Consider the following 15,345-nt stretch of genomic DNA (forward strand, 5'->3'; position numbering starts at 1 on the left):
TTTCCAAATGTGTGAACATGATTGCACAAGGGTTTTCTAATCATCAATTAGCCTTCTGAGCCAATGAGCAAACACATTGTACCATTAGAACACTGGAGTGATAGTTGCTGGAAATGGGCCTCTATACACCTATGTAGATATTGCACCAAAAAACAGACATTTGCAGCTAGAATAGTCATTTACCACATTAGCAATGTATAGAGTGTCTTTGTTTAAAGTTAGGACTAGTTTAAAGTTATCTTCATTGAAAAGTAGAGTGCTTTTCCTTCAAAAATAAGGACATTTCAATGTGACCCCAAACTTTTGAACGGTAGTGTATATATATATATATATATATATATATATATATATATATATATACCAGTCAGACCACTGTTTTTAGAGAAGAGTGGTGGTCTGTAACCTAGAAAACGAACTGTCAACAATGAGAAGTAAAGAGCAGCATATCAGGAGAAGGAGAGGCAAGTTTGCCAAATGAATGAGAATACCCCTTAAGGGTATATGATGGACCTATAAAAATAAATAAATAACCCAGAAACAGTTGTCTGCCTCTCAACCTACATGGCCCTTCCTCCACCTCCTAATTATGGTCTCTGGCCGCTTTCTATTAGGGCAGAAGAGGAGGAGGAAGGAGACAGGGACATAGAGTTGGGATGTGAGTAGAACAGTGCTTCTCAATTCCAGTCCTCGGGCCTCACCAACAGGTCATGTTTTGAGGATTTCCCATACAAAGAACAGCTGTGAGAATACCTGATGCACTGAGTATAATTATATCACTTGTTAAATACTAAGGAAATCCTCAAAACACGAACTGTTGGTGAGGCCTGAGGACTGGAATTAAGAAGCACTGGAGTAGAAGACCTGAATATAAGGATTGCATACCAGGGGCCCCGTTGCGTCTTTCCTGCATACACAGTAAGTTGTATGTTAGTATTATGGATATAGATATGTAATGTGCATAAGTATATGTATCTGTGTAAAGAGTGACTATGGCTATCTTCTCAAAATGTCTTTTATTGGCCATTTGAGTCCAAATAATGGCTGTTATTTGGACTCAAACGGCCAAAAATAGACGTTGTGGGAACATAGCCTATGTATGTAATGTATACAGTATATGTGTGGTACGTATTTGATGTCTGTATGTACTGCATGTACAGTGCACATTTGCATGTGTGTGTACATGTGTATGTGCTCTACTTTTGAGCAGGAAACCCTGTTCAAAGCAGAAACTAATGTCATCATGATGGATGTCCAGGTTCCTGTACAGTAAGCAGCAGTGTGATATGCAGTAGCGATATACAGACTTCTATGACTGTTCAATGCATCTAAATGTGTCTAAAAGTGGTTGTGCAGAAAGAATACATTTCTAAGGAACTAAAATAATATCCAGTCACAAAAATTTCTGCAATGAATATACCGCATGCTAACATACCCTTAGGGCTACTGCATACTAATGTATTCTGGCACAGTACAATGTAGGAACCTGTAATAGTCTATGTAGACTCCTGTGGGGCTGTACCTCTGTGTGTCTATAAGACATAAATAAGCCTTTATCTGTCAGAATTCATGCACTTGTGACATGTCCCATCGGACAACATACTACGGAGCCATTCTCTCCAGGATATCTGCGGGGGAGAATATGGTGTCTGATGGAGAGAGCCCTTTTAGTGTCAAAATTTATGTAAAATCTGATAGAATTATACTGCGCCATAGACCGTGTGTTGTCAAGTCCATTCACGTATAATACCTGAATTTCTCATCCTGGTTAAAATTATGGTAAAAAGTGAAGTTATTATCCTTGACAACATCTGACCATGTCTTGTGGAATGAGTCTCTTCTGCTTTTCAGGTAATTGAGAAGATCGCCATGTGGGCAGTATTCGAAAATTAGATATATCGGACCTGTAATAAAAGTATATATATAAAGAAAAATGAAGAACTTCTATACAATGTCTCAAGTAAGAGGAATGGAAGAAATGAATGGTACTTACCTGATGCGGTACATGCACCCAACAAATTGACTATATTGTCATGGTGTCCAATCTGGGTCATCATCTTCAGCTCAGACATGAGGGCATCTTTTTCTGAAGCATCAGGATTTTCTGAAATTTAACTTAAAGTAAGATGTCTGTGTGGACTGTTATGGGAGAGTCTGTTGGTAAACTGCCTATCACTTTAATGCTGCCTGAACCATATGTAACCAGTACGGTCTCTGGTGGATTCTCTCCATCCCACCGGCCTTGATTAATTGATCTCATCCTGTTTGAGGATAGAGAGAGATCTACCAATCAAGGATGGTGGGGTGTACATTGATAGTTGAAGCTATATTAAAGGGGTACTCTGGAGGGAAGTTTTTTATAATTAACTGGCATCAGAAAGTTATACAGGTTTGTAAATTACTTCTATTTTAAGTCATCTATCTCAAGTCTATCTGTTTTAAGTTATCTATCTCAAGTCTTCCAGTACTTATCAGCTGCTGTATGTCCTGCAGGAAGTGATGTATTCTCTCCAGTCTGAAACAATGCTCTATGATGCCTCCTCTGTCCATGTCAGGAACTGTCCAAAGTAGTAGCAAGTTCCCATAAAAAAACCTTTCCTGCTCTGGACAGTTCCTGACACTGAGAGAGGTTGTAGCAGAGTGCAACTGTATCAGACTGGAAAAAAAACTCCACTTCCTGCAGGACATACAGCAGCTAATAAGTACTGGTTCAACCAATAAATAGTGCTTAATTTACAGATTCCATGTTTTTCCTCTTACCTTTCAGCATTTTGACCGCCACCTGCAGGGATACGCCTGATTTGCTGATTCCATAGGCTTTAGCAGTAACCACTTTCCCAAATGCTCCAGATCCAATGATATTGCCTACAATATGAAGAAAACTAGATTCAGTGGGTGGTTTGTATGTACAGAAAATCGTATAAAACATTCAAGCAGATCTAGGCTATGTTCCTACAGCGTCTTTTTATGCAAAATAAAGTTGTTTACAAAATAACGTCCGTTATTTTACAACACTAGTCAATAATGATCATGGACATTATTTACGGCAATTGTTATCAGAAAATGGACGTTATTTTGCCCAAAAAGATGTTGTGGGAACATAGCCTTATAAAGTAAAAAGTTCCAAAATTTTAGGGCAAATTTTAGTACAAATTATGCCCAAAACCAGGTGGTCATGCCATGTACCACTTTTAGGGTACGTTCACACAATGTCTGTAGAGGCAAAAATTATAAAATACGGACCTATTTTGGCCTCAAAAATGATTGTGTGAACATTTCCTCACTGTTCGTATCAGGATGTGCCACGTAAAGCTTGTGCCACCATGAAATATTTGGGGCATGCTCTTTTTGCCTGGACTGGTTTTAAGCTTCATCTTACCAAACTCCAAATTCTCTCTTGGAAACTCCCATTTTTTCACATCATAGGGCAGAACACTGAAATCAATGTAGATGTATTCATTATCAGAGGGCCCGAGGAACTGAATCATTTGCAGCTGACTTTGGTATTTATATTTCTGTGCAAAAAATAATAGGAAAACGGAATGAAATGAGCATATATAAGCACAACATATAGAGATATATTGTTAAAATAGAGAAAATTCTACCTTTTTGTACCTTCTCAGAATCAGTGCAAATAGAACAGCGAAGCACAGGCTGCAAAGTGCGGTTACACTGAGGAGAATAACATGATGGTGGTCTGCAATGGAAATAGGATGGTTGGATTTAGAGGGTTATAAGTTAAAGAACCAAGCTACTCATGGATAATGACATAGGTGACTTGTCTATAAGCATTGTTTTGGGGAGAGACAATAATGTGTCTACAGGTGGTTGCTTACAGCATTGTCATGTGCAAGAGGCCTTAAAGGGGTTATCCAGCACTACAAAAACATGGCCACTTTTCCCCCTACTGTTGTCTCCAGTTCAGGTGCGGTTTACAATTAAGCTCCATTTACTTCAATGGAACTGAGTTTCAAAACCCCACCCAAACTGGAGACAACAGTAGGGGGGAAAGTGGCCATGTTTTTGTAGCGCTGGATAACCCCTTTAAAGGGACTCAGCCATGACAGCTCTAAACAGAGTGTAGCAGAATGTTGTTTGATGTCGCAGCCCCCACCAAGACCAGTGCCTTAAAGTGTCAGTGTCATTTAGTACAGATGATTTTAAGAAACTTTGTAATTGGGTTTATTAGCCAAAAAAGGCATTTTTTCATTCATAAAAAAGCAGTTTGAAGCTCTCCTCCGTCTTCATTGTTTTCTATGGAGAGGGGAGGGGTGGAGGGAGATGAGGCACCAAAACAGGACAACAAAGAGTTAATTTACAGCTACATCACCGGGCTATCTCCTCTGAAGTCAGCACTGACCTCTCTGACCTCTGAATACCACTTTTACACAGCTCCTACTATGTAATCCTTTGTTCTCTGCTCTCTGCTGGCGACTAATCTCCCTCCTTCCCTCTCCATAGAACAGACAGGGCTCGACTAATGTTAACTAGTCGAGATTTCCTGATAATGAGCAGTGGATGAGAGAGAGGAAGGGGGGGAGGAGGGACCTGGGGAAATTCTTTTTGAATGCAGATAATTGCATATTTGCCTAATAAACCCAATTACAAAGTTTATTAAAATCGCCTGGACTATTGATTTCTGGGAAAAAAAAAAAAAAAAGATGAAACTACAGTAACACTTTAAACTCTATACTGAGAGATTCTCTAGCCCCTTCTCTCACCTATGATTGACAGCTCAAGTGGTCCCCTGAACAGACGCTAAAGCTGTCAATCATAGATGAGAGGAGGGGCCAGGTAAACGAAATAGAAGGAGCTCCATGCCCCTAATCAGAAGACGCCACGTCCTGGACACCAGCCATAGTAGCCACCATGAGATTAGGCAGTGTTCATGCAGTTTTCATTGATGAAACATCAGGTCTCCTCCCCGACCCTCTGTATAGGGTTGTCCATGTGTCTCTATATATGTTCTGTGCCCACAGGTTTTATCTGTTTAAATGAACATTATATATCCTGTCAAACCATGTTCCCTCTGTCCTGATATTTGGTCTCTTCTCTGTTCAAAAGAAAGAGACCAAGAGACACCTGTTCATCATGCAGGTTGTATATCCATTGAGAGGGATTAACTAGGGGGCTTATTATTATATTAATGTCAGCTCTGCATCTTCCCAGAAGACAATGCTCTTTGTTATACAACAATTCAGTCAGTATAATGTCGCTGAGAGGTTTTGGTGCTTTGTGACAGGAGAGCTGACCATACAATGCGAGCTCCTCCAGGATTCTCTGCTATTTAATGTGGATGCACAGCAGTGAGACTTGTACCTTTCTGTGCGTGCTTAGGAATGGCTGTCAATCAATACCAAGCCATGTCTGTGAGCGTGCAAAGCACTGGGACTTCCTGTGTTTAGTCTCTTTTTTTTGAACAGAGAAAAGACCAAATATCAGCGCAGAGGGAGCATGGATAGCTGTTTGATAGGAAGGGAGACACCTAGTGGCCATATAAAACGTTTATTTAAATACAGAAAACATTAAATTGCTAAATTGCTTGCAACCACAACCCCTGTTGATTTCTTAAAATATTTTTTGCAATAGTGCACCTTTTAAGGGGAATTTCCATCTTGGCTTGTTATCCACTATCAGATAACAAGCTGTTTGCTGAGGATCCGACCACTAGGACCCCACTGATCCTGAAGATGGTGATGCAATGAATGGAGTACTAAGTGCACCTCCCAGCCATCATATTCTCTATGGGGCAGCTAAAGGCTTTTGATATCACGCTTAGATGAGAATACCCATAGAACACCTTTTTTATGGAAGCAATAGCTGAGGGGCCTTGATGGCTAGAACTGGTGAAGCCTAGCCAAGACCCATCGCCTTCTATTATACCCCTCATGGTTTAAATGACCAAACCTACCAAGTTTTTTTAATAAAACCTCTGTGCATGTCTGTCCAGCAGAATTGGCAGCGCAGATACAGATGGTGACAGTCTCCGCCTGGTCCTCTATATCCAGGGTGCTAGTGGACATCCAGGTGTTCCCATGTCTTTCTTGCCGTCCATGTGTAAATCCATTCTTGATTTCTAGTTTACAGCTGTCAATGAAATCTTTATGAATAAAGGCGCCATATCATCCAGAAATGTCCATTATGGTTATGGTAACCAATATACCTGACGCTGCCATCACTTTTCTTCCATGACCAGGTTGGTAACGGATAACCTTGTGACTTGCAGGAGATATTCTTATAGTTGGTCATCTTACATTCCACCTCAGGTTTTTCTAATATAAAAAGGAAACATACAAACCAGTAAAATCTTACACTCATACAGCATCTGGCAATACAGCAATACAGGTCTACATATGCACCTCCCCCCCCCCAAAAAAAAAAAAGAATTCTCATCTTTTCTCATTGGTTCCTGTGTTTTTTTTTTATCAAAACCTGAAGATGTGATGGAGGTGTGTTTTATTACAACTGACCTCCATTCACTTCACAGGAACTGAGCTGTAATGCCACGCACAACCTGAGCACAAGAGCGGTGCCTTTTCCTGGAAAAAAGCAGCTATGTTTTTCTAATCAGGGATAACCCCTTTACAGGAGAAGTCCGTCGGTTTTGAAAATACAGCAGCCGGCAAGGGCAAGGGGGAATTTTATAATGAGTACGCACTTTCCTCTCCCAATGCCTGCACTGAGGGACAGGACCGGCCTTGGGACCCCGCTGGAAGGCATTTTACTAGAGATGAGCGAACCGGGTTCGGGTTCGAGTCGATCCGAACTCGAATGTTTGGCATTTGATTAGCTGGGGCTGCTGAACTTGGATAAAGCTCTAAGGTTGTCTGGGATACATGGATACAGCCAATGACTATATCCATGATTTCCACATAGCCTTAGGGCTTTATCCAACTTCAGCAGCCACCGCTAATCAAATGCCGAAAGTTCGGGTTCGGATCAACTCGAGCATGCTCCAGGTTTGCTCATCTCTACATTTTACCCCTTGTTGTGATGACTTGTCCTGTCCTGGCTGATGGACTGGCCGCTCAGCCAATCAGTGACTGGAGGGGTCTCCTGCCCCAGTTACTGACTGGCTGAGTGGCCAGTCCATCAGCCGGTTTGTGACATGTCAGTGCCAGAGATCTGGGGGTCATGCAGTCAGTACCGGCACTTACCGCAGGCAGGCCCGGACTGGCAATCTGGCAGATCGGGCAAATGCCCGCTGGGCTGCCCAGATTGTCAGTCTGTGGGCCGCGGGGCTGTGACAGTGTGTGACAGTTTGGTGTCCGACAGCGGCCCAAAGCAGCTGATTAAGCCGCCGCAATGGTGCTGCTTAAGTAGCTTCTTCGGGCTGTTGCCGGAGTCAGGGCCGCTGCCGGACACCAAACTGTCACACACTTATCACTGCACTTCTGTGTGTGCAGTGGGTGGCGCTGTCTGCTGGGCCCAGCCTCGCTCTGGGAATACATACAGGGCCCCCTGTGCTGAGAGAAAAGTAGCATCCCGGGCCGGCACAGGCAAGTGACGTCATGCATCGGGCGCATATTTAAGCCAGAGGAGAGCGACAGCCTGGGAGCCATGTCCCCGACCCCTCTCCATAGTTGCCAATAGTACCGACTCCCGGGTATGTCCGGTAAGCCCCGCCCCCTCCGCGGTAAGCTCCGCCCCCCGATGCCCACCAGCAGAGTACACAGAGCCAGAGGAGGAAAGATGCCATGGACAACTGGAAGGGTGGTAAGTATAATGGGGTCACTCAGCCTCCCTAGTATGATGTATAATGGGGTCACCAGCCTCCCTAGTATGATGTATAATGAGGTCACCAGCCTCCCTAGTATGATGTATAATGGGGTCACCAGCTTCCCTAGTATGATGTATAATGGGGTCACTCAGCTTCCCTGGCATCCTGTATAATGGGGGTCACTCAGCTTTCCCAGCAATCCTGTATAATGGGGTCACTCAGCTTTCCTAGCATCCTGTATAATGGGGTCACTCAGCTTTCCCAGCATCCTGTATAATGGGGTCACTCAGCTTTCCCAGCATCCTGTATAATGGGGGTCACCCAGCTTCCCTGGCATCCTGTATGATGGGGTCACTCAGCTTTCCTAGCATCCTGTATAATGGGGTCACCAGCTTCCCTGGCATCCTGTATAATGGGGTCACTCAGCTTTCCCAGCATCCTGTATAATGGGGTCACTCAGCTTTCCCAGTATCCTGTATAATGGGGTCACCCAGCTTTCCTTTCATCCTGTATAATGGGGTCACTCAGCTTTCCCAGCAATCCTGTATAATGGGGTCACTCAGCTTTCCCAGCATCCTGTATAATGGGGTCACTCAGCTTTCCCAGCATCCTGTATAATGGGGTCACTCAGCTTTCCCAGCATCCTGTATAATGGGGTCACTCAGCTTTCCCAGCATCCTGTATAATGGGGGTCACTCAGCTTCCCTGGCATCCTGTATAATGGGGTCTCTCAGTTTTCCTAGCATCCTGTATAGTAGTTGGTATAATGAGCGGCCCCCAGTGTCAAACACCCCCCACCCCCGCCGGACTCAAAGTGGTCCCCACACCTGCAGGGACTCACCCTAACCTGCTACTCCTCACCCAGCCCCATCCTAGGGGACAGCGTCTCAGAGCTGCCGAAGAGGGACAGCACCATATTGCCGGGACTGGTGAGCATGTTGGGGGGGCCCCCATATATTTTTTTTGGCTATGGAGCCCCATGAATCCTAGTTACGCCCCTGTCAGAGAGGATGGGAGGAAGTTACCTACTATAGGGGCACTATTGGGGGGAGTAAATAGTATATCTGGCAGTACAAGGAGGAGTTACCTACTATTGGGGAAACTATTATGAGAGGCCCAGTTGAAATTAAAGGAAAACTGCTGTAATTGAAGCTGCTGAAGGCTCCTGGAGCCCCTTTCCTCCTCTTCCCAGCTTCGCTCCTCCGATGCTTGGATAAATCACAATGTTTTTTTGAACTTTAATCCTAATCTGTAAATTAGTCTTACGTATGAGTGTAGGAGGCAACATGCAGGGGCAAATGGTGCAGTGGGGCCCAGGAACGCCCACAGGGCTCCTAACATACTAATGTACAGATTTCTTTAGCAATGTGATGTACAAGCATCAGGTAAGAGGCTTTAACTAGTATATGGGGGGATTACCTACTATAGGGGGCACTATTGGGGGATATACTATTTGGGACACTATTATAGTAGCACTCTGGAATTAAGGTTGATTTAATACTGCATGGGCAACAGAAGGGGGCGTTATAACCATTTGGGGCACTATGGATGGGCAGCTTGTATAGAGGTGGGCAGGTGGTGTTATGTACAGAGCCTAAGATGTGTGTCTGACAGATCCGGTGGAGATGAGTGGTGACCAGAAGACGTCATCATGACAGCCGGGGCCAAGTGGGGAAAACAACCAAAGAGGAAGACGCCAATCAGAGAAGAGGTCACATGTGAGTCACTGAGTGTACTGTAACTGTGCTGTAATATGCTGACTGTATGGAGGTATACATGGTCTGCATATAGTGGCATATAGGTGGTGGTAATATGAGGTCATGGTATGGCGGTGTTATTTTCTTCCCCCCTATCCTTTATAGTGCATTTCAACCTCAGGTAGGGAGTTGGTGCACTATTAAGAATAGGGTTAAGAGGTGTTAAACTGTGTAGTTATTGGGGAAGATTTATGAAAGGGTGTAAATATACAACTGGTGTAAACTGCCCATAACAGCCAATCACAGCTCAGCTTTCAACTCTGGTACAATGTAAGAGGAGCTGTGATTGGTTGCTGTGGGCAGTTTACACCAGCCAATATTCATTTTTTTAGGGGTCTGGGGTCATTCCTTAATGATCTGGGATAGGAGAGTGACTCGGATGAGAGAAGGCGTCACCTGTGAATCCCCGGCCGTCACTATCCGCTCTCCTGACCTCTGTTATAGGGAATATCTGTGCCCCCCATGAGGTAACAATTCTGGAGAATCCTACATTAGAGCTTTGTGTTGTTCTCTCAGGCCTGGTCTACATGGAGAGTGACACAAGAATAGAACATTCTATAACACTCTATGTATCCCAGGCCTGACTGACATCCGCTGCTTAATAAGATGTGTCCCCACAGTCTGATACTGTCAGTGATGATTGGATGGGTCAGTGTATAGGGACCAGGGAACCATTTCCAGGAAGAAAAACAGGGGAACTGCACAATACAAAGGTAGGGAGGAAAGATGCCCCTGAATTATTTCAGTAGTGTAACTTTAGGCCATGTTCACACATGGTATAACACCTGTCATTCTGTGACCTGGGCGGGTCACAGAACGGCCGGTGTTACTGCTGATCTTCATTTCTGGTGAATTCAGATGCGGGGGCACCCATGTGCCCCACATCCCAATTCACCGCTGCACACAATGAAGCATGCAGCCAGAGCCGCACGCTCCATTGTGTGAACTGGCATGTGGCCGCTATTCAATGTGTGTATATGCTCCGGCCAGCATTCTATTCATTCCAACACAAAGTATGTTTTCGCATAAATCACGGCCGTTGTTGCAATTTGTGATTTATGCTAAACATACGTTGCGTGAACATGGCCATAAGATGAAGCTCTCCTGGGGCTCTGCTTTTCCTGAAGAATAGTTTACAGGGCAGAATACTGTGGCTTTTATTAGTATGAATCATAAGACAGATGACAGGAGAGCAAACAGATAATCTATAATTGTTCAGTATTTTGTTTCTGATCACATCTGTATACTTTTATATAGTCTGCAGGGTGATAATACTGCGCACACCTGGTATCTGATTATATCTGAAAAATTTTCTACGTGGCACAGTTGGTGCAATGGGTGCAGGGAGACTTGTATGTGGGCTGGTGGGGTGTGTGTGCCAGGGCTGCTTTTCAGTCCCAGTCCGGCCCTGACCGCAGGCACGGGGAAAGGTAAGTTAGTACTTATTATCAAACACCCCCCTGTACCTGCTGGCTGCCAGAATTTTAAAATGGCCGGACTTCCCCTTTAAATCTCAACACACTGCAAAATACATATTTCACCAACAAATCACAAATGACATCCCATTCCTAATACTATTATGCACCCACCAGATGAATAATGCTCATCTGTAATTGAAACCTCTTATTCCTCTAGTATGTGGTTAGTATGTTGCTGTGGCCAGTCAGACATGAAATATATTACATAGACAGATCTTGACCACCCCAACATGATGTTTCTCAGCTCTGGGTAATAGAGGACCTGCCCTGTGACATCTGGCTTGGTCCACACAGATATCCCTTATGTGTAAGTAATGTCAGGAATACTGATGGGCTTATTATAGTGTAACTCACGGAGTACGTTCAAGGTAAGGGTTTTGCTGAGCTGCACGTCATCATTTTCTACATGGAAGGTGTACTCTCCAGGTATATTTCTATGGTGGCAGTATTCAGATTTGCTGTTAAAAAGTTAAGAAGCAGATTTCAAGTTAATTTGGTTTTATTGCCAGAACTCAACGTGAAAATATTTCCCATCTATGCTTACACTAAGCTGAGTTTTTCTGTTCTGTCTGTGATGATAAGGATGTTGCTGGGAACTGAGACAATAAATGAAGCTCATAGCTTAGCCTCCCTTTGCCTGAGGAATGACTTTTTTTTAACAAGTTGATGGCCTGTTGCCGGCAACATTGTATAGAGCAGGCTCAGGACTTGGGCCCACTCTATACATTGAGCCTCACGGCTAGTATCAGCAGTCAGGGGCCACTGCTCATAGACAGCACTGAACGATTCTCTGTGCCTGCTATTTACCAATTTAGATGCTGCTGTCAAAAATATTTAAAAGTCCCCAGCCTGTAGCAATTGCCTATGTCAGGCAGTTTGGGTGACCTAGCAGGGACCTGGGCTGCCTGTAGAACAGAGAGCTGATTTGGGCCACTGTGCCACTAACTGTGCATTAGTTTCACAGTGGCCCAAATCCTCTCCCTGTTCTACAGGCAGCTAATGCTTCCTGCAGGCTGCCCAAGCCTCTGCTAGGTCACCCAAACTGCCTGACAGGCAATGCCAAACACAATGCCGAATCATGAATCAATGCAAGACATATATACTGCATTGATCCCTATGAGCAATCAGTGTATTGCTCCCAATAGTCCCCATGTGTGAACAAATGTGTGAACAACATAAAAATGCTTTTTAATGGTGCGTTTACACCTACAGGATCTGCAGCTGATTTTCTGCAGCAGATTTCATTTAAATAACTGAACACAGCATCAAATCTGCTGCAGATCTGCTGCAGATCCTGTAGGTGTGAACGCACCCTCATAAGTAAAAAATCCATCCCTTCAGCAGCCTGTAGCAATCAAGTGCCGAATCATGAAGTAATGCAGTACATATGTACTGCATTAATCCCTATGATTAATCGGTGTATTGCTCATAATAGTCCCCTAGGAGGACAATAAAAATGTGTAAAAAGATAAAATTGCTTTTTTTCCTCATTTTATGTAAAAAGTAAGCGTGTCATTACAAATTACAAATAGTGTTGCAAAAAAAAAAAACCTCTGTAGGTGAAAAAATAAATTCAAGCATATACAGCAATACCTTTGTCCATTTTCATCGGTGACAATAGAACATGGAGAGACATTTGCATTGTGAACCCACGCACACCTCGCAGCCGGATAGGCTGTAAACTCCGCAACAAGGCAAAAGTCTTGCTTTTGGTCTATGTCGTGTTCTACACGGGAAGTGTTCATATTGATAAATCCACCATCTACAAGGAGAGAGAAACATAAGTCTTTTAAGAACAAGAGTCACATAAATGGAGCAAGGGGCAGGGGATGTTGGGTTTGTGTTCAAAAGTTATTTTTACAGTCTCAGTAACGCTTTAAGCATTCCTACCTATTACTGTAAGGCTTTCCGACTTGGGCGGATGTGCGGTTGAAGTACACGTGATGTTACTGCTGATTCCTCCATGAAATGAAGCAAATAACACTCTGACCATATCACTGTTGTCAAATGGGTATGTGCTTCTTCCATAGGACACCATCTACAATGTAATAATAGTAAATTAGTATTATTTGCTGTATTATTCTGAGAATAACATTCCAGTACTGGGTTTGGCCATATCTTTTTAGTCCATGAATACTTTGGAATGTATTTTTTATTATTGCCTTGTACTTAGTCAAACATTATATAAACATTTTCTCAGTTTTTCTTTATATATTTTTCCCCCTTTTTCTCTCCTGCACCATCTTTTCATATATAGTACAGCCTGCTCTGTCTTGTTCAGATTAAAATCCATCAGTGGAACGGTCCTCTCCTGAACTATCTTCAGCATTCGTGACCTAGTCAATTTTTATGACAGGAGTAAGAGGAGTGTGTCATTGTTATTACCACTATTATAGCTTAAGAGTTTGAGATCCAATTCTTTAAAGGAGTCCAGCCATTTGAAAAATTTCACATCTCACCCCCCTATGCCTCTCCAGTGCTGGATCGCTGCTCTGGGACCCCTGCCAGGCTCTGGGATCTCCTGCACAGTCAACATCATGACCCAGTTAATGGACTGCCCGCTCAGCCAATTAGTGACTAGGGGCGGGACACCACTGCAGTCACTGATTAGCTGAGAGTGCAATCCATCAGCTAGGATGAGCATTTTCCCTTGAATCATGACGTCATTTGGGGTCCCGGAGCCTGTGAACTGGCACTTTGTGGGCAGGAGGGAGAGGTAAGTAATGGCTGATTGTCATATTCTCCCCTGCCCCGGCCAGCTGTAAATTTTTTCAAATGGCCGGTATTCTCTTTTAATTCTTCTTCCTTTAAATAAAAAAAAAATGCAAAGTAAAACTTTGACGCAAATGTGATGAGAAGCAGAAAAGACGGGATCTATTTACAGTATAATCTTACCGGTTTTAGGCTTTCAGCTTCCCACTGGATGCTATAGTTATATGATAAGTGCCATGCCCAACACCTTATTACCAAGGCTTCTCCAGTCTTAAGGAGTATTCCAGGATGAGATTTTTCAGATTGCAGATCTTAAAAAAGATTCAATAAGTAAAGGTTAACTGAGGCTTTATCTGCTGACAACAGTGAGATTCCTAGATATCATATCTAAAAGCCTTATTTCACGGGTCGTTGTCAGCCGTCAGCGCTTGTTTGCTCCTCATTTTCCACTCGCTGCCGCTGCTATTCAACGCGCCAGCAGCGAGCGGGTGAGTACGGCAGGGACCTGCGGGGGGGCTGCCCGGGTAATCGCTGATCGTCCGGGCAGCCCATAGGATACAGCAGCGTCTGCTGCCGATGCTCCTATTCAACAGAGCGACGGCAGAAGATCGTTGCTGTATCAGTCGCATGTTTTTCAACATGTTGAAAAACAAGCGACTGCAACGATCAGCCGACATGAACGATGTCGGCTGATCGTTGCACTCTATTCCACGGGACGATTATCGTCCGTAGCGGCCGATATCGGCCAAATACGGACGATAATCGTTCCGTGGAATAGGGCCTTTAAGGCTTCTATGACCAATAAACAGGATGCCATGTGATGTTATTTGTGCAGGTTGCAAGACTTATATCCAGTTACTGTTGTAGTTTTACATTAGGTTTTATCTATTGAATATGTTCATGTATGAATCATAAAACATTCATTGTAGAAAATATTTAGAACAATCACGCGACTATGTGCACAACATAAGTTAAAAGCTATCTACACTCATTGACAAAGAGAAATAGCACCCCAGGGATGAGAGGGAGTACCCTTTTAAGCACTGTGATTTTCTGTAGGTCAGATTGGTGATCACATTACCTAGTTACAGTAATGAAATGCATGAAAGCAGCTGCACTGTAATAAAATAGATGACGCTTTAATACTAGTGACAAGGACTGGAGAGCTTCTTTAACCCTTTCTGGACCGGGCTAATTTTCGTTTTTGCGTTTTCGTTTTTCCTCCTTGTGCTTAAAAGGCCATAGCAGTTGCATTTTTACACCTACAGACCCACACGAGCCCTTATTTTTTGCGTCACTAATTGTACTTTGCAATGACAGGCTGAATTTTTGCATAAAATATGCTGCAAAACTAGAAAAAAATTATATGCGCAGTAAAATTGAAAACGCAATTCTTTTTCTTTGGGGGGGGGGGGAGTTGTTTTTACGCCGTGTGTACTATGGAAAAACTGACTTGTTATATATGTTCCTCAAGTCGGTACAATTAAAATGATATGTAACATGTATAACTTTTATTTTATCTGATGGCTTGTAAAAATTTCAAACCATTGTTAACAAAAACTGTATATGTTCCTTAAAGGGGTTATCCAGCGCTACAAAAACATGGCCACTTTCCCCCTACTGTTGTCTCTAGTTTGGGCGGGGTTTTGAAACTCAGTTCCATTGAAGTAAATGGAGCTTA

At 43.4% G+C, this 15,345-nt stretch overlaps 1 protein-coding gene across 2 annotated transcripts in view; it reads right to left on the minus strand.

Annotated features, from left to right (window-relative positions):
- The window catches only part of FLT3 (fms related receptor tyrosine kinase 3), a 66,074-nt gene that overhangs the window by 12,667 nt on the left and 38,062 nt on the right, over positions 1 to 15,345 (minus strand). For both annotated transcript variants that reach the window (XM_069969866.1, XM_069969867.1), the window contains exons 7-17: positions 13,848 to 13,975; positions 12,843 to 12,990; positions 12,546 to 12,714; positions 11,307 to 11,410; positions 6,161 to 6,269; positions 5,909 to 6,084; positions 3,603 to 3,694; positions 3,377 to 3,512; positions 2,758 to 2,862; positions 1,991 to 2,101; positions 1,748 to 1,901 (exon numbers count right to left, since the gene is read on the minus strand). In XM_069969866.1, coding sequence (XP_069825967.1) covers positions 1,748 to 1,901; positions 1,991 to 2,101; positions 2,758 to 2,862; positions 3,377 to 3,512; positions 3,603 to 3,694; positions 5,909 to 6,084; positions 6,161 to 6,269; positions 11,307 to 11,410; positions 12,546 to 12,714; positions 12,843 to 12,990; positions 13,848 to 13,975 — 1,432 coding nt within the window. The remainder of the gene's footprint in view (positions 1 to 1,747; positions 1,902 to 1,990; positions 2,102 to 2,757; positions 2,863 to 3,376; positions 3,513 to 3,602; positions 3,695 to 5,908; positions 6,085 to 6,160; positions 6,270 to 11,306; positions 11,411 to 12,545; positions 12,715 to 12,842; positions 12,991 to 13,847; positions 13,976 to 15,345) is intronic.

This window comes from Dendropsophus ebraccatus, chromosome 5 (genome assembly GCF_027789765.1).
Source record: "Dendropsophus ebraccatus isolate aDenEbr1 chromosome 5, aDenEbr1.pat, whole genome shotgun sequence".
In the NCBI taxonomy this organism is placed as follows: Eukaryota; Metazoa; Chordata; class Amphibia; order Anura; family Hylidae; genus Dendropsophus; species Dendropsophus ebraccatus.